Genomic DNA, 15677 nt, shown 5'->3' on the forward strand with positions numbered 1-15677 from the left:
TTGCAGTAAATCAGGTGTTTATTACTGTGTGCATCTAAAATTATATGTTTCTTAATTATTCATACCTTCGCTTTTAATCCCCAAGTCCTGGGGTGAAATAAACCTGTGTAACCTGGGCGTGTATTGCAGAGCCTTGCGTGTGTTGCAGAAGGCGGAATCTCTTTTCTCTGTCAGGTCCTTAATTCCTCCCTTTGTCCTTGCAGCAAGGTAAAGGACCCGGCCTTCTCGACCAGCAGTTTGCATTTACACTGAGCTTTGTGATTGTGTGGGAAGGAGAGATACTGCTGTTCAGACGATGGCAGTTTTTATACTGTGTGAGATGGGGGTGAGGAGATGGGGAGAGGGGTGTGGAAGTGGAGGGGTATGGGTGGGGGGACTGTGTGTGTGTGTGTGTGTGTGTGTGTGTGTGTGTGTGTGTGTGTGTGTGTGTGTGTGTGAAACAGTGAGGTGTAACCTGTGGCAGTGTGAGATGTAGCAACAGTTCATCATTATCATCATCATCATGACTACCATCACCACCTCCACTACTATGTTTTTCATGATGTCCTACCCAATTTTCTTATTTTCCTTATTTTCCTCACACAGGTCTAAGATTGTAGTGTTTCTTATTTTAACTACCGTACTCTCGTTGAAGCAACAGTTCATCATCACCACCACCACCACCACCACCACCACCACCACCACCACCACCACATTTTTCCTGATGTCCTACCCAATTTTCATACGTAATTTTCTACCAAATTTTCTTACCAAATTTTCCTGATTTCCTACCCAATTTTCTTACCATATTTTCCTGATTTTCCTCTCCCACGGGCCTCAGCGTGGAGTGTTTCCTCTGTAGCTACTCTCCACATATCATCATCATCATCATCACATTTTCCTGATTTCCTACCCAATTTTCCTCCCTGACTTTGCTCGTTTTCCTGCCCGTCCAGGCCTCAGCGTGGAGTGTTTCCTCTGCAGCTACTCTCCTCGAAGCAACAGCTCGAGGATAGACGGCTGCATGGACGCCAACTTCACTGAGGAGCAGATCGAGTCCGGATCCTGCGACTTGGGCTGTGAATCGGTGACCGTCTACGATATTAATGGTGAGAGTGTAAGCTAGCTCTAATTTCTCACACACTGGATTACCTCTCTCTCTCTCTCTCTCTCTCTCTCTCTCTCTCTCTCTCTCTCTCTCTCTCTCTCTCTCTCTCTCTCTCTCTCATTACCACAAGATGCATCATATCCATTCATACCCCCATTCTGTTTACATTTCACAAAAAAAGAAGCTTCCTCACACTTTTCCTCCTCTCTCTCTCTCTCTCTCTCTCTCTCTCTCTCTCTCTCTCTCTCTCTCTTGCATTTCTAAATTATGATTTTAATTAACCACGCTGGCTTCAAGTTTATAGGTCATTGAAAACTGTAAAAATGCGTGAACGAGCAGTGGGCTTAAATTTTCTTTTGTTATATGCCGCTCGAAAAATGGTGAAGTGGTCTAGATTTGATTATTAGTACTGTATCTTTTATTTTAGGGCAAGGCTTGGTTATTGAAGACGATGTGATAAAGGTAATAATAATGCTACTACTACTAATAATAAAAATAATAATAATAATAATAATAATAATGGTACTGCTAATACTGCTGCTGCTGCTACTACTACTACTGCTACTACTGCTACTACTAATACCTGTTATATTAATAATAATAATAATAATAATAATAATGATAATAATAATAATAATAATAATAATGATAATAATAATAATATAATAATAATAATAATAATAATAATAATAATAATAATAATAATAATAATAATAATAATAATAATAATAATAATAATAATAATAATAATAATAATAATAATAATGATAAAATAATCAGAATAATGATATTCATATTCATAAAAGCATCAATAATAATAATAATAATAATAATAATAATAATAATATTAGTAATAGAATAACAGTAATGATGATGATGATGATGATGATGATGAAGAAGAAGAAGAAGAAGAAGAAGGAGGAGGAGGAGGAGGAGGAGGAGGAGGAGGAGGAGGAGGAGGAGGAGGATGGTGATGGTGATGGTGATGGTGACGAGGAAAAAGAAGAATGAGAAGCATAATACCTCAATAAAAAGCTTTAATAAATCATAAACGAGTAAAGGTAACAAATTCACCTTTATTAAACCTCTTAACTAAAGGACCGATATTTAAACTTACCAATTTCGTCTCTTACTAAAGTTATTCGGGATTTTAACTACTCACCTTGAATACTTTTAATTTTTTGTTTTTCATTTTTGCTAAGGAGAGAGAATAAATTTCGGCATGGTAAGAGAGGAATGGAGAGGATTATATTAAGGATCACATGGAGAGACAAAGGTGTCACATGGAAAGATAAAGGTGTCTCATGGAGAGATACAGGTGTGTCACATGGAGAGATAGTGTCACATGGAGAGATAAGTGTCATATGGAGAGATGATGGGCTCACATGGAGAGATAAAGGTGTCACATGGAGAGATAAAAAGGGAGCTTCCTGGATAAGGGAATAGAAGGTAGAGGATATAATCAGTACAGTCCACAGTCCAAAAGCATAAATGGATGTGGGCAGGTCACGCCCATTGTAAAAGAGATAACAGATGAACAACCAGGTAACTGAGTGGCAGCCCAGAGATGGAGTGAGAGGAAGAGGCAGACTGAGAACGAGATGGAGAGATGGAGTGAGAGGAAATGGCAGACAGGGAACAAGATGGTGAGATGGAGTGAGAGGAAGAGGCAGACAGAGAACAAGATGGAGAGATGAGATGCGGAGATTTGCTGGGATTGGATGGAACAGGTTGACAGGAAATAGGTCAGAGTGGAGAGAAATGAGAGGCTTTCGTCCTGTTTAAAATGATGATGATGATGATGATGATGGTGGTGGTGGTGGTGGTGGTGGTGATGGTGGTGGTGATGGTGGTGGTGGTGGTGGTGATGGTGGTGATGATGATGATGATGATGGTGAAGACGATAATGATGGTGGTGGTGGTGATGATGATGATGTGATGACGGCGATGGCGATGACGATAACGATGACGGTGATGATGGTGGTCGCGATGGTGGTGGTGATGATGATGATGATGATGATGAAGACGATAATGATGGTGATGATGATGATGATGATGATGATGATTATGATAATGTTGATAATTACACAGGATTACACAGGAAAGCAAACAGCAACAGACCTTATGGTCCTTTCGAGGCTGCTTGTTAGAGAAAACTATGACTACAAGATCTAACTCTACATGTTGAAGGATAAGGATAGTAAAGCAAGAAGGCTCCCCCCACCACCAAACCCTCCAGGAAAAAGTGAGAAAAACCACCATGCAGCATGGAAAAACTGACATGGAAATTTTATAGGAAACACTGGAAAGGAAAAGTCACATTCTATAATACTTTATCTATAAACTACCCGATAGAGTAACCTGAAAGAGACAGTAAACAAATAAAATAATAGTTACGGCATGACATTATAAATCGGTTACATTGAGTTAATGGGCAGTCTGTGGACATAACGTGGAAGCTACACACTGCACAGTGTGGATGTTTAGGGGTGGTGCGGCAGCCTTGCCTGGCGCTTTTAAGGTAGGCAGCAGTCAATCAGGCCCTAGCTCCGTTTGCTCCACTGAGACAAGGAACTCTCCCATGTGGGACAAGTACACAAGTTTCATCCTGAAGCAGTGACCCCTGGTACATTAAAAAAATTCCGATGGTGGTCACTTGACTAACAGGGACCCTCAGTGATCCACAGCCCATCACAGGTCGAAAGTAAGAGTAGTGACCATTAACTCAGGGTTATCTGTGCAGATCCTAATCTGTGCTTATATTGCTTTCTTTGCACTGGGGAGATTGAAAAGTATATAGGACGGGTGTCTTAGATAAAAGGGGACTGCACAGTGCACAGTGTGGATGTGCAATGCACAGAGTGGATGTTTAGGGGTGGTGCGGCAACCTTCCCTGGCGCTTTTTAGATAGGCAGCAGTCAATCAGGCAATACCTCCGTTCACTCCACTGAGACAAGGAACTCTCCCATGTGGGACAAGTACACAAGTTTCATCCTGAAGCAGTGACCCCTGGTACATTAAAAAAATCCCGATGGTGGTCACTTGACTAACAGGGACCCTCAGTGATCCACAGCCCATCACAGGTCGAAAGTAAGAGTAGTGACCGTTAACTCAGGGTTATCTGTGCAGATCCTAATCTGTGCTTATATTGCTTTCTTTGCACTGGGGAGATTAAAAAGTATATAGGACGGGTGTCTTAGATAAAAGGGGACTGCACAGTGCACAGTGGAGTGGATGTTTAGGGGTGGTGCGGCAACCCTCCCTGGCGCTTTTTAGATAGGCAGCAGTCAATCAGGCAATAGCTCCATTCACTCCACTGAGACAAGGAACTCTCCCATGTGGGACAGTACACAAGTTTCATCCTGAAGCAGTGACCCCTGGTACATTAAAAAAATCCCGATGGTGGTCACTTGACTAACAGGGACCCTCAGTGATCCACATCCCATCACAGGTCGAAAGTAAAAGTAGTGACCGTTAACTCAGGGTTATCTGTGCAGATCCTAATCTGTGCTTACTGTATATTACCTCATTTGCTTTGGGTAAATCAAAAAACGTATAATGACGTGACGTGACGCTATGTTAAGTTTATGGGGTGTCCTGTAGACACGAGGGGACTGCACAGTGTGGATGTTTAGGGGTGGTGCGGCAGCCTTGCCTGGCGCTTTTAAGGTAGGCAGCAGTCAATCAGGCCCTAGCTCCGTTCACTCCACTGAGACAGGGAACTCTCCCATATGGGACAAGTACACAAGTTTCATCCTGAAGCAGTGACCCTGGTACATTAAAAAAATCCCGATGGTGGTCACTTGACTGACATGGACCCTCAGTGATCCACAGCCCATCACAGGTTGAAAGTAAGAGTAGTGACCGTTAACTCCAGGTTATCTGTGCAGATCCTAATCTGTGCTTATATTGCTTTGTTTGCACTGAATAAATTGAAGATGTATAATATCGTGACGCAACACTATGTACGGGTACATTGTTTACGGGGTGTCTTGTAGACTAAAGGGGCATGAACTTACATGTACCGTAGCTATAAAAGCAAGTTATTCGGACAGAAAAAGAGTCAGCTGAGGATTTTCGTGCAAATACTTGTCTAATTTGTTTTTGAATGTCTCAATTGAGATACTGTTCACGGTATCTGAGGGTAATCTGTTCCAGATATTTACAACTCTGTTAAAGAAGAAGTATTTTGCTTCATGGGATTGGAATCGCTTTCCCATGATTTTGCAGCCATTACTTCTGGTTTGACTCGACCGGTCTATATCAAAATATTTATTCATGTCTAAGTTGTCATATCCCTTCATGATTTTGAAAACTTCAATAAGGTCCCCTCTTAACCTGCGCTTCGTTAGGCTAAATAATTTAAGTTCTTCAAGGCGTTCCTCATATGGTTTGTTTCTAAGTCGTGGTATCATTTTTGTGATTCTTCGCTGAATTTTCTCTAATTTTTCAATGTCCTTTCTGTAGTACGGAGACCAGAATTGCACACAATACTCAAGATGGGGGCGCACTAGTGAGTTGTACAAGGCAAGTATGACTTTTTCCGATTTAAACTCGAAAGTTCTTCCAATAAAACCCACTAGCTTGTTTGCAATTTTAACCGCATCGGTACACTGCTTGCTTGGTTTTAGGTCATTTGATATTATCACACCAAGATCCTTTTCACTGTCTGTACTTGATAACTGAATATTGTTCATTTTGTAATTTGCATGGACATTGTTACTTCCAATATGAAGTACTTTACATTTTTCTGTGTTGAATTTCATTTGCCATTTTTCTGCCCAGCTTGCTAAAGTATTAAGGTCATTTTGTAACTGCTGCCACTGTAATTTTGAAGTGACTTTACTGGTTATTTTAGTATCATCTGCAAATTTGGATACTTTACAATTTAGACCCTCATCAATGTCATTTATATAGATAATTAAAAGTATCGGTCCAAGTACTGAGCCTTGGGGAACGCTGCTGATCACATTACGCCATTTGGATTCCTTTCCGTTTATCACAACTCGCTGTTTTCGGTCTGACAGCCAGTCTTGTAACCATTTTTGCGTCTTTCCTTTTATTCCATGTGCTTCTATTTTTCTCATGAGACGCTTGTGAGGGACAGTGTCAAATGCTTTCTGAAAGTCGTGGTAAATTATATCTACTGCTCTTGAGTCATCGTATGATTTGTAAACATCATGGAAGAAGTCCAGTAAGTTAGTTAAGCATGAACGACGATGTCTGAATCCATGTTGCGAGTCTTTAATTATATCATTTTCTTCTAGATAATTAACTATTTTATCTCTTATGTTTTTTTCTATTAACTTGCACACTACTGATGTTAAGCTGATTGGTCTGTAATTTCCTGGGTGTAACTCATTTCCTTTTTTGAAAATTGGTGTTACATTTGCTAGTTTCCATTTGCGTGGAACTTTCCCAGTACTTAATGATTTATTGAAAAAGACAGAGAGTGGCAGCAGTAACTCATGTTTTGCTTCTTTGAGAATTCTCGGTGATATTTTATCGGGGCCAGGGGGTTTGTTTATGTCCGTATTATTTATGGCTGAAAGGATATCGTTATTATGGATAGCATAGTTACTAAGGACTGTGCTATTTGCTTGGTTCGTGGGTAACAGTAGGTTTCTGGTGGTGTTTTCTACTGTAAAAACAGACGCAAAGCAATCGTTAAGAATGTTTGCCATTTCGATCTAATTTTCAGTGTGTTTGCCATTGTCTGTTTCTAGAGGACCTATTGATGTAGTCATAACCTTTTTCTTTCTAATGTAACTGTAAAATTCTTTAGGATTTGATTTGACGTATTAGCAATGTGGATCTCCAGTGCTCTTTTGCTTTGTTTAATAAGTCTTTTCGATATGCGGCGTAGATTATCGTACTGTAATTTATCATCATTATTTTGTGTAGCTTTATATTTATGGTATGCCTGTTTTTTTGGCTATTAAGTTACTTTTTATTTCACTGAACCACCACTTTGTTTTACTATTTCCAGATGGACGTCTGTTACGTAGTGGCACACATGACTTTACCACTTCATTAAAAATTTTGGTGAATATTTCCCATGCTTGGTTTATGTCATCGGTTTCAGACATTTGATTCCAATCTGCAGTTGCAAGGAGCGCTCTGAGCCTGCTGAAATTAGCTCTACGATAATCTGGGACCTTTTCTTTGCTCTCCGTTTCTTTTACTTTTTCAGTAGTAATATTAAACTGTATAGTTCGATGATCACTGGAACTAAACTCAGGTCCTATTTCAACGTTGTTGACTAGGTTATCATTTGTAGTCAAGATGATGTCTAGGATATTGTTTCCTCTCGCTGAGTATTCTACGTGTTGGGAAAGGGCGCTTTCTTGAAGATTTGTATAAAGCTCTTGTCCTGAGTGTGCCGTCAGTGGTTCACCCCACTTTGTTACCGGTAGATTAAAGTCTCCAAAAATTTTGCTATCCTCTTGACAACAAATTTCCGTAATTTGATCATAAAGTTTTTCATCTGTCTCAGTTGACTGTGCTGGAGGACGATAGATGAGACATATATTTATTTCGTGTGAATTAATACTTAGCTGAACATAACTGGCATCTATGTTGGTAATACTGGGTTTGGATAGCACAAGGGTATGGAGACTAGTTTTCACATATAGTAAAACACCGCCACCAGCTCGATGTGGTCGCTCACAACTGAAAATATTGTACCCTGTTAATGAGTATTCCGCTAGAAAGTCACGGTCAGATGTGTTAATCCAGGACTCTGTGATGCCAATGATGTCATAATTTTCTAGGTAAATTAGAGATTCTAAATCCTCAAACTTGTTACGTAGACTACGTGCGTTAACATAACAGACTCTAATTCCGTTCCAAACAGTTGGTGATCTGACTTTGTGGGTATTTACGTTAAGGTTACTGTTCCTGGACGTGCCGCGTTTTTTTATCTGAAGAGGGCGACTTTATCGTGTAAAAGTCTACCTAGCTGTGCCGCTCCTACTGAGTTCAAATGGAGACCATCTTTCTGGAATAGAGTATGTTGCTCATAAAACTGGTCCCACAGATTGACAAAGTCGACTCTCTCTTGCGTGCAGAGAGATTCTAGCCGGTTATTTGTGCTGAAGGCCTTATCATAGAAACTATTATCTGCCTTGATCCTTGGTAGTATACCAGATATTATCACATTGGTGGACTTAGTTTTGAATCGTTTGATCATTTCATGATACTTTGCTAGCAATTCCTCTGATCTACTGCGCTTCAGATCATTTGTACCAACATGGATAACGTATAGAGTTTGATCATTTGCGTCTTTTGTGACCTCATCGCAGGCTTCTGTGATATCACATAGTCCACCTCCTGGAACAGTACCTCTTTCTGCTGATGGGGGCGCGTCCACAAAATTCCTCCAGCTGACTGCGTTCAATAGAGTCCCCAGTAAGCCTTGTTTCTTCTGTCTCATTAACCTCTTCGGCAAGGATCTGGTAGCGATTATACGTAGTTATGGGAAGATGCTTCCTTGTATCTTTTCCGGGTTTTGCGCCATTTCTTACCACAGTAAAGGGGACTTCGCTTTGCGAGGAACGTACTGAATCGCTGGGTGAGGAAGTTACTGATACACTATTATTTGTAACTGCCTGACGGGCGGGGGCTTGTATGAGCTCAGTTTGTACGCTTCTTCCTTCTCGAGTACTGTTGCTGACTCCTACATTTGCCACTACAAACTCTTTCAGTGTCTCAAACTGATGATGATGATGATGATGATGATGATGATGATGATAATGGTGATGGTGAAGTAGGTTAGTAGGTAAGGGAAATACAAATAAATATATCTGTAAGTATGTCTGCATGCAAGTACTGAGAATGAACAGCCTAGAGTGGATATGTTAGTAAGGTTAACCCATTGGCTCCCAAAGTTCCTGTGCGAGGGATTTTGCTGGAAGGGCACTAAGCGTACCGCCCTCCGCCTATCGGCTCATAGTCGTGAAGCTCATAAATGCCTATCCCGGGGTTCCCTTCTTTATTAAATTTTGAAAATGCCCAGTTCCGTCCTATACTGCAGACGCTAGGAGGGAATGGGTTAAGTAGACTGGTAAGTATTGTAAGTAGGTCTCAAACTGGGTTAGTGTATTAGAGTAAGCAGACACACAAGCCTTCGAGTAAGAGAGTATATTGGTGTAAGTAAGACACTGTGTAAGTAGATCAGTGTTTGGCAGTTAGTAAGCCAGGGTGTATGTTAGTATATCACCATGTAAGTAGGTTAGTGTATCAGAGTAAGTAAGTTAGTATAACAATGTAAGTCAATACATCAGTAAGTAAATATGTTAGTATATCAAAGTAAGAAGTTCGGAGTAAGTATATTTCCAAGTAAATAAACATACAAGTGTGGGCTAAAGTAGGTTAGTATATCAGTAAGTAAGTTAGTTAGTATATCAGTAAGTGTGCTAGTATATCAGTGTAAGTAGGTTAGTATATCAGGGTAAGTAGCTATTTTAGTATATCAGCTTAAGTAAGCAATGTCCCTTGCGTGGGGTATATCACGCTGAGCATATTAGGGTAATGGGTGGGAGTCCGCTGAGAAGGCTATACTTACACGGATACGTACAGTACATACATACATAATGCATACATAAATACATACATACGTACATACACTACATACATACATCCGCACCGTGGACTGTTGTTACTGGATACAAGGAGGATACATACATTATATAGATGACACATGTGTGATACAGGACATACACAACCATACATACATATGTACATACATATACTTGGCTATTATAACAGTTACTTGAGGAATACAAGGAATGTGGCGAGAATACAAACATGATACAGAAATAATACAGGCCACACACACATGACTTGTTGTGTATATATATATATATATATATATATATATATATATATATATATATATATATATATATATATATATATATATATATAGATAGATAGATAGATAGATAGATAGATAGATATAGATATAGATAGATAGATAGATAAATAGATAGATATATATATAAATATAGATAGATAGATATAGATATAAATATAGATAGATAGATAGATAGATATAGATATAAATATAGATAGATAGATAGATAGATAGATATAGATATATATACATACAATATGTGTGCGTGTGTGTGTGTAGAAAAATAAACTTTCAATATTGGTGAAAATTTACGAAAACTATCAAACTTAACTACAACCTCTTCAACAGTGCAGTGTCAACGTATTGGAAAGTTTTACCTTGACCTGCCTTGACCTACCTTGTCCTACCTTGACCTGCTTTGACCATTCTTAGCCTATCATGACCTTCCTTGATCTTTCTTGACCTGTGACTTCAAGGACTGACCAAGTTTGTCCTCACTTGCACCAGGACGCGTTAACATGAACAGGAACTCTTACGCAAATTTTAGTGAATTTCTGACAAACAGTTTCAGGGACAATTTTATCATGAATTAAGAGAGAGAGAGAGAGAGAGAGAGAGAGAGAGAGAGAGAGAGAGAGAGAGAGAGAGAGAGTAAAGAGTAGACCGAGGATGAGATGGAGGGATGGAGTGGAGAGGTATATGAGAGGGGGGGGGGGTGAGTTTGGGGGAGGGCAGCGTAATGGCAGAGGACAGGGCGACATGGAGGGAGACCGAGGATGAGATGGAGGGATGGGGTGGAGAGGTATATGAGACAGGGAGTGTGAGTTAGAGGAAGAGCAATGCAATGGCATGGGACGGGGCGATGTGGAAGAAGACCGAGGATGAGATGGAGGGATGGTGTGGAGAGCTTTATGAGAGACGTGGTGTGAGTTGGGGGGAGGGCAGCGTAATGGCAAGGGACAGGGCGACATGGAGGCGATTTGTTTGTGGTCACCCTCTGCGGGATTAAGGCGTCTGGCTGTAGATAGATGGAATAGATAGAAATAAAAATCTTACGAATTTCTAAAGAACATTTTATAAGAAACTCTAAACTTCTATAAAGTAATTAAAATGGAAAGAGATAATGAAAAAGGTAATGGGATAAATTAAATATATAAATGAAATACTGATGAAAAATAATAATATTAGTTCATGCAAATAAATTTTTGACCAACACCTTCACTGATTTTCTCCCTTTGATTAGTCAGTCAAAGTGCTGTTCATGCAAATTGGCAACACATTACGTATGCATGATGATTCTCTCTCTCTCTCTCTCTCTCTCTCTCTGGACTAAGCTTTTTCTGATGTTATTGTACTGTGGTGGTTGTCAATATATTGGAAGAGATGGGCAGAGTATTTTGCAAGATTGTTAAATGTAGAGGAGGAAAGGGTGGCTGAGATTGTGGCGGAAGGAAGGTTGCAAGAAATAAATGTGTTGGGAGAGTTGAACGATTCTTTGATCACGAAGGAGGAAGTGGAGAAGGCAGTAAAGGAGATGAAAACAGGGAAAGCTGCAGGTATGGATGGGTGTGCTGTGGAATGCCTGAAGGGTGGTGGAGTGACTGTTGCTGACTGGTTAGTAAGATTGTTGAATGTGTGCTTTGAGAAAGGTATGGTGCCAATTGACTGGGCAAGTGTTTGTGTGGTCCCGTTGTATAAAGGCAAAGGTGATACGTATGAATGTACTAGCTTTAGGGGTATAAGTCTGTTGAATGTTGTAGGTAAGGTGTATGGTAGAGTGTTAATTATGAGAGTTAGAGAGGGTACAGAGGGAGTGATTGGCGAAGAGCAGTGTGGCTTTAGGAGAGGGAGGGGATGCATGGATCAGGTGTTTGCTGTGAGACAAGTGTGTGAAGAGTATTTAGCGAATGCAAGGATGTGTTTTGGGCATTTATGGATTTAGAAAAAGAGTATAATAGAATTGATAGGGAGGCTTTGTGGACTGTTTTAAGATTGTATGGACTTTGATGGTAGGTTACTAAAAGGGGTGAAAAGTTTTTTATGTAAATAGTAGAGCGTGTGTAAGAGTGGGAAATGCTGTGAGTGATTGGTTTCCCGTGAGAGTGGGGCTGCGACAGGGATGTGTGATGTCGCCTTGGTTGTTTAATATTTACATGGATGGTGTTGTAAGGGAGGTGAATGCAAGAGTTTTAGGTGGAGGTCTGAGTCTGGTAATGTTGATGGTGGAGAGTGGAATCTGAAGCAGCTGCTGTTTGCAGATGATACTGCACTGGTGGCTGATTCAGAGGAGAGATTGAGACAGTTGGTAGAGGAGTTTGGAAGGGTGTGTGAATGGAGGAAATTGAAAGTAAATGAGAATAAGAGTAAAGTGATGAAGTGTACGAGGTTGGTAGATGGAAGGGAGATGAATATAGTTTTGAATGGTGAGTTGCTTGAGGAGGTAGAGTGTTTTAAATATCTAGGGTCACATGTTGCTGTGGATGGAAGAATAGATGCAGAAATGAAGTTTAGAATAAATGAAGTAGGAAAAGTGCTGGGAGGAATGAAAAAAGTGTTTAAATGTCGTTCGCTTAGAATGGATGTAAAGAGAAGGCTGTATGAGGGTGTTGTGGTACCGACTGCGTTATATGGGGCTGAAACATGGAATATGGGTGTAGCAGAGAGGAAAAGTTTGAATGTAATGGAGATGAGGTGTCTGAGGAGTATGTGTGGAGTGACGCGTATGGATCGAGTGCGAAATGATGAAGTGCGAAGGAGAACTGGAGTTGTTCAGGAGATGGCTGGTAGAGTTGAGCAGAGGGTGTTGCGATGGTTTGGGCATATGGAGAGATTGGATAATGAGCGATTGGTGAAAAAGATAACTAGATCTGATGTGAGAGGTGTAATGAGAGGAAGACCACGAATAGGATGGACGAACAGTGTGAAGAGAGCGTTGGATGCGAGAGGGATATCTGTTGAGCAAGGAAGAGTGGCTGTGCGTGACAGAAATAAATGGAGAGAAATTGTGAATAAATGATGACTCAGCCCTGAGGGGATATTCTCCCGCATTTGGTCTGATCAGCTAGTCAGGTTAGGTGCGGGTAGGGGGATGGGTCTGTTATGATGTGGCAGGGGTAAACCAGTTCTGCTGTCGGGCCCTGCTGCAGATGTCACTGATTGCATTGCGCAGTTGACCCTTGTGCGGTGTGGTGCGGTGAGGATCTGTCCGTTCTCCCCTTTGGGGCTAAGATGCGAATGAATGTGTTTGAATGGATGAGTAAATGGGGAGTGTGTCGTCCTGTCTCGGCTACCTCCCTTTTCTTGGGGGAAGCAGCCTAGGTATATAGATAGATAGATAGATTTGGTCTCTCTCTCTCTCTCTCTCTCTCTCTCTCTCTCTCTCTCTCCTTCTTACTCTCCAATTTACTAATATTAGATGTGAATATGAGCTGTCTGTGAGATTAATGGTGACAGAGTTAGCTAGCTTCCTTTTCCTACCTGTTTCTGTCTCCATTCTCTCTCTCTCTCTCTCTCTCTCTCTCTCTCTCTCTCTCTCTCTCTCTCTCGTAATATTAAACCCGAACCGCCTAAAAGGGATAGAATTGTCTGTGGTCCATAGATTGTAAGCTGTTTTGGTGATTCCCTAACACCTTTTGTTTAGCGATTTATTCTATGCATTATACTCATGATTCACTTATATGCTGCAGTCCATATTAAATGGAGATAAAAAAAAAAAAAATCATGCCAACAACTATTAAAATCGCAATATGCAGAATAAATCGCTAAGGAAGAGGTGCTAGGAAGCCTTCCTATAATCTACCCCTCTCCTTTTCTCCCCAGAGGAGATCGAGAGCTTCCACCGAAACTGCGCCACCAACGACACCATCATGACCAACACGTGCGAGACCTACACCACCCGGGTCCTCATCCGCCGGGTCTGCTCCTGTGACTTCTCCTACTGCAACTCAGCCTCTAGTCTACGGTGGACGGGGCTACTAGTGGTGGTATCTCTAGCGGCGGTCCTCTTCCCCCTGATGTTAACTTCTCCATTTTTCTTTTCCCTATCTCGTTTTCTCTAAGTTGCGACTATCCTTTTTCTTTCCATCCTTCTTCACAAGTGTTCCTGTTTCTCTTTTTCCTTTTTTTTTTTTTCTTCCTGGTCTTTTTCCTCCCTAGAGGTAGTACCGTCTGGGATCTACAAGAGTCACCCTCTAATGTAACTTCCTCACTTATATTTTAGCCTCTCGTTTTCTGTAAGCTTTCCCTGTTTCCTTCTCTTTTTCTTCACGACTTCTTTCTTTTTTCTTTCTTTCTTTCTTCCAGGATTTTTTCGTTTCTATTGGGTAGCTCTTTCTCTGTGATCTACCTGAGTCTCGCCTACTGTACTTCTCTACTTTTTTTTTTTTTTTTTTAACCCGTCCCGTTTTCTCAAACTTTCACAGTCTTTTAACTCTTACTTCGTCATTTTTTTCTGCTGACTTTTTCATTTTTTTTTTTTATCTCTAACTGGTGTTCTCATGAGTGTCCCTTGATATTTACCTTACCTCCAGTTTCTTTGGTTTCATCTAAGCTCTTTTTTTTCTTTCAATATTCCTTTTCTCCCTTCATTTTTTTTTTCCTCTCGTCTTGTCTTCCTGTCTCAGCCTTTTCTTTTAAGATACAGACCGCAGGCATGGATTTGCATGTGTTTCCCAAAAGGTTTACGTCTCTCTCTCTCTCTCTCTCTCTCTCTCTCTCTCTCTCTCTCTCTCTCTCTCTCTAAGAGTACTCATTCATCTTTCCAAAACCCTTATGAAAAAGATTGCCCACCCAAGTGATTGAGAACTAGAAATAGAGAGAGTCATTTGGAAAGAAAATAGGAAGAAAAATAAAGAGAGGAATTAGGAAGGAAAATAATGAGAAACTGGCAAGGAAAATAAAGGAACAAGGAAAAATAGACGCAGTGGAAAGGTAAAATAAAGAGAGGAAAAGAGATGAATTGGAAATGGACAACTGAGAGAAGAACTGGGAAGCAATTGGAACTATGGATCAGAGAGAGAAGTGAGCCAAAAAGAGATATCTGAGATGAGATGAGCCAAGTGAACCATGTGAGAAGAGATGAGCCAAATCGGCGATGTGAGACGGGATTTGAGATGAGCTTAGTGAGCTAGAATAATTAAAAACGAAAGTGCCTTACAACGACTGAAAATAATGGATCAGAGAGAAGTGAGCCGAGGTTAGAAGAGATTTGAGATGAGATGAGAAAAGTGAGATCGTCTGTGAGCTAGACTTCCAGGACAACGTTAAAATATGTAAATCTGGATGTCTGCAAACATTACAAATACCGGAGCTGTGAATCAGAGAGCAGAGGTGAGATGAGATATAAGCTGAGAAAAGTGGGATCGTTTGTAAGCTAAAATTAAAGAAGAATGAGAAACTATGGAAAGATGAAAGGCTTAAAATTACCAAAATATTGGATAAAAATTTTGAAATGCGCTGATATGAAAGGAGAATGGAGATATGCTGAGGAAAATTAAGTTAGATGACCAAGAAAATTAGAGCAGAGAAAGAACTGAAATACTGGAATTTTAGAAAGCATGAGAGTTAGCTAGTGAGTCAAGTGAGTGAAGAAATTTATATAAGATGTATCTGTGAGAAAGAGAAAGGAAAAAATGAAGAACAGAAATCCAGAGTCTTGGAACCATAGATGAAGTCTGAGTAAGTAATGTTTAATATAGTTGAAAAATCGGAAAGAATATCATGAAATTAGATATC

The 15677-nt window shown here is 40.4% G+C and overlaps 1 protein-coding gene across 1 annotated transcript; it reads left to right on the forward strand.

Moving 5' to 3' along the window:
* The first annotated feature begins 295 nt into the window (after nt 1–295).
* Nucleotides 296–14492, forward strand: LOC145418676 (uncharacterized). Its single transcript, XM_080287016.1, has 4 exons — nt 296–314; nt 936–1088; nt 13764–13959; nt 14474–14492. Exons 1-4 carry the CDS (start codon nt 296–298, stop codon nt 14490–14492), a joined length of 387 nt encoding a protein of 128 aa, XP_080143142.1.
* The last annotated feature ends 1185 nt before the right edge of the window (nt 14493–15677 follow it).

The sequence above is a fragment of the Coenobita brevimanus genome, chromosome 116 (assembly GCF_032717465.1).
Source record: "Coenobita brevimanus isolate Jiangsu-jjx chromosome 116, ASM3271746v2, whole genome shotgun sequence".
Classification (NCBI taxonomy): domain Eukaryota; kingdom Metazoa; phylum Arthropoda; class Malacostraca; order Decapoda; family Coenobitidae; genus Coenobita; species Coenobita brevimanus.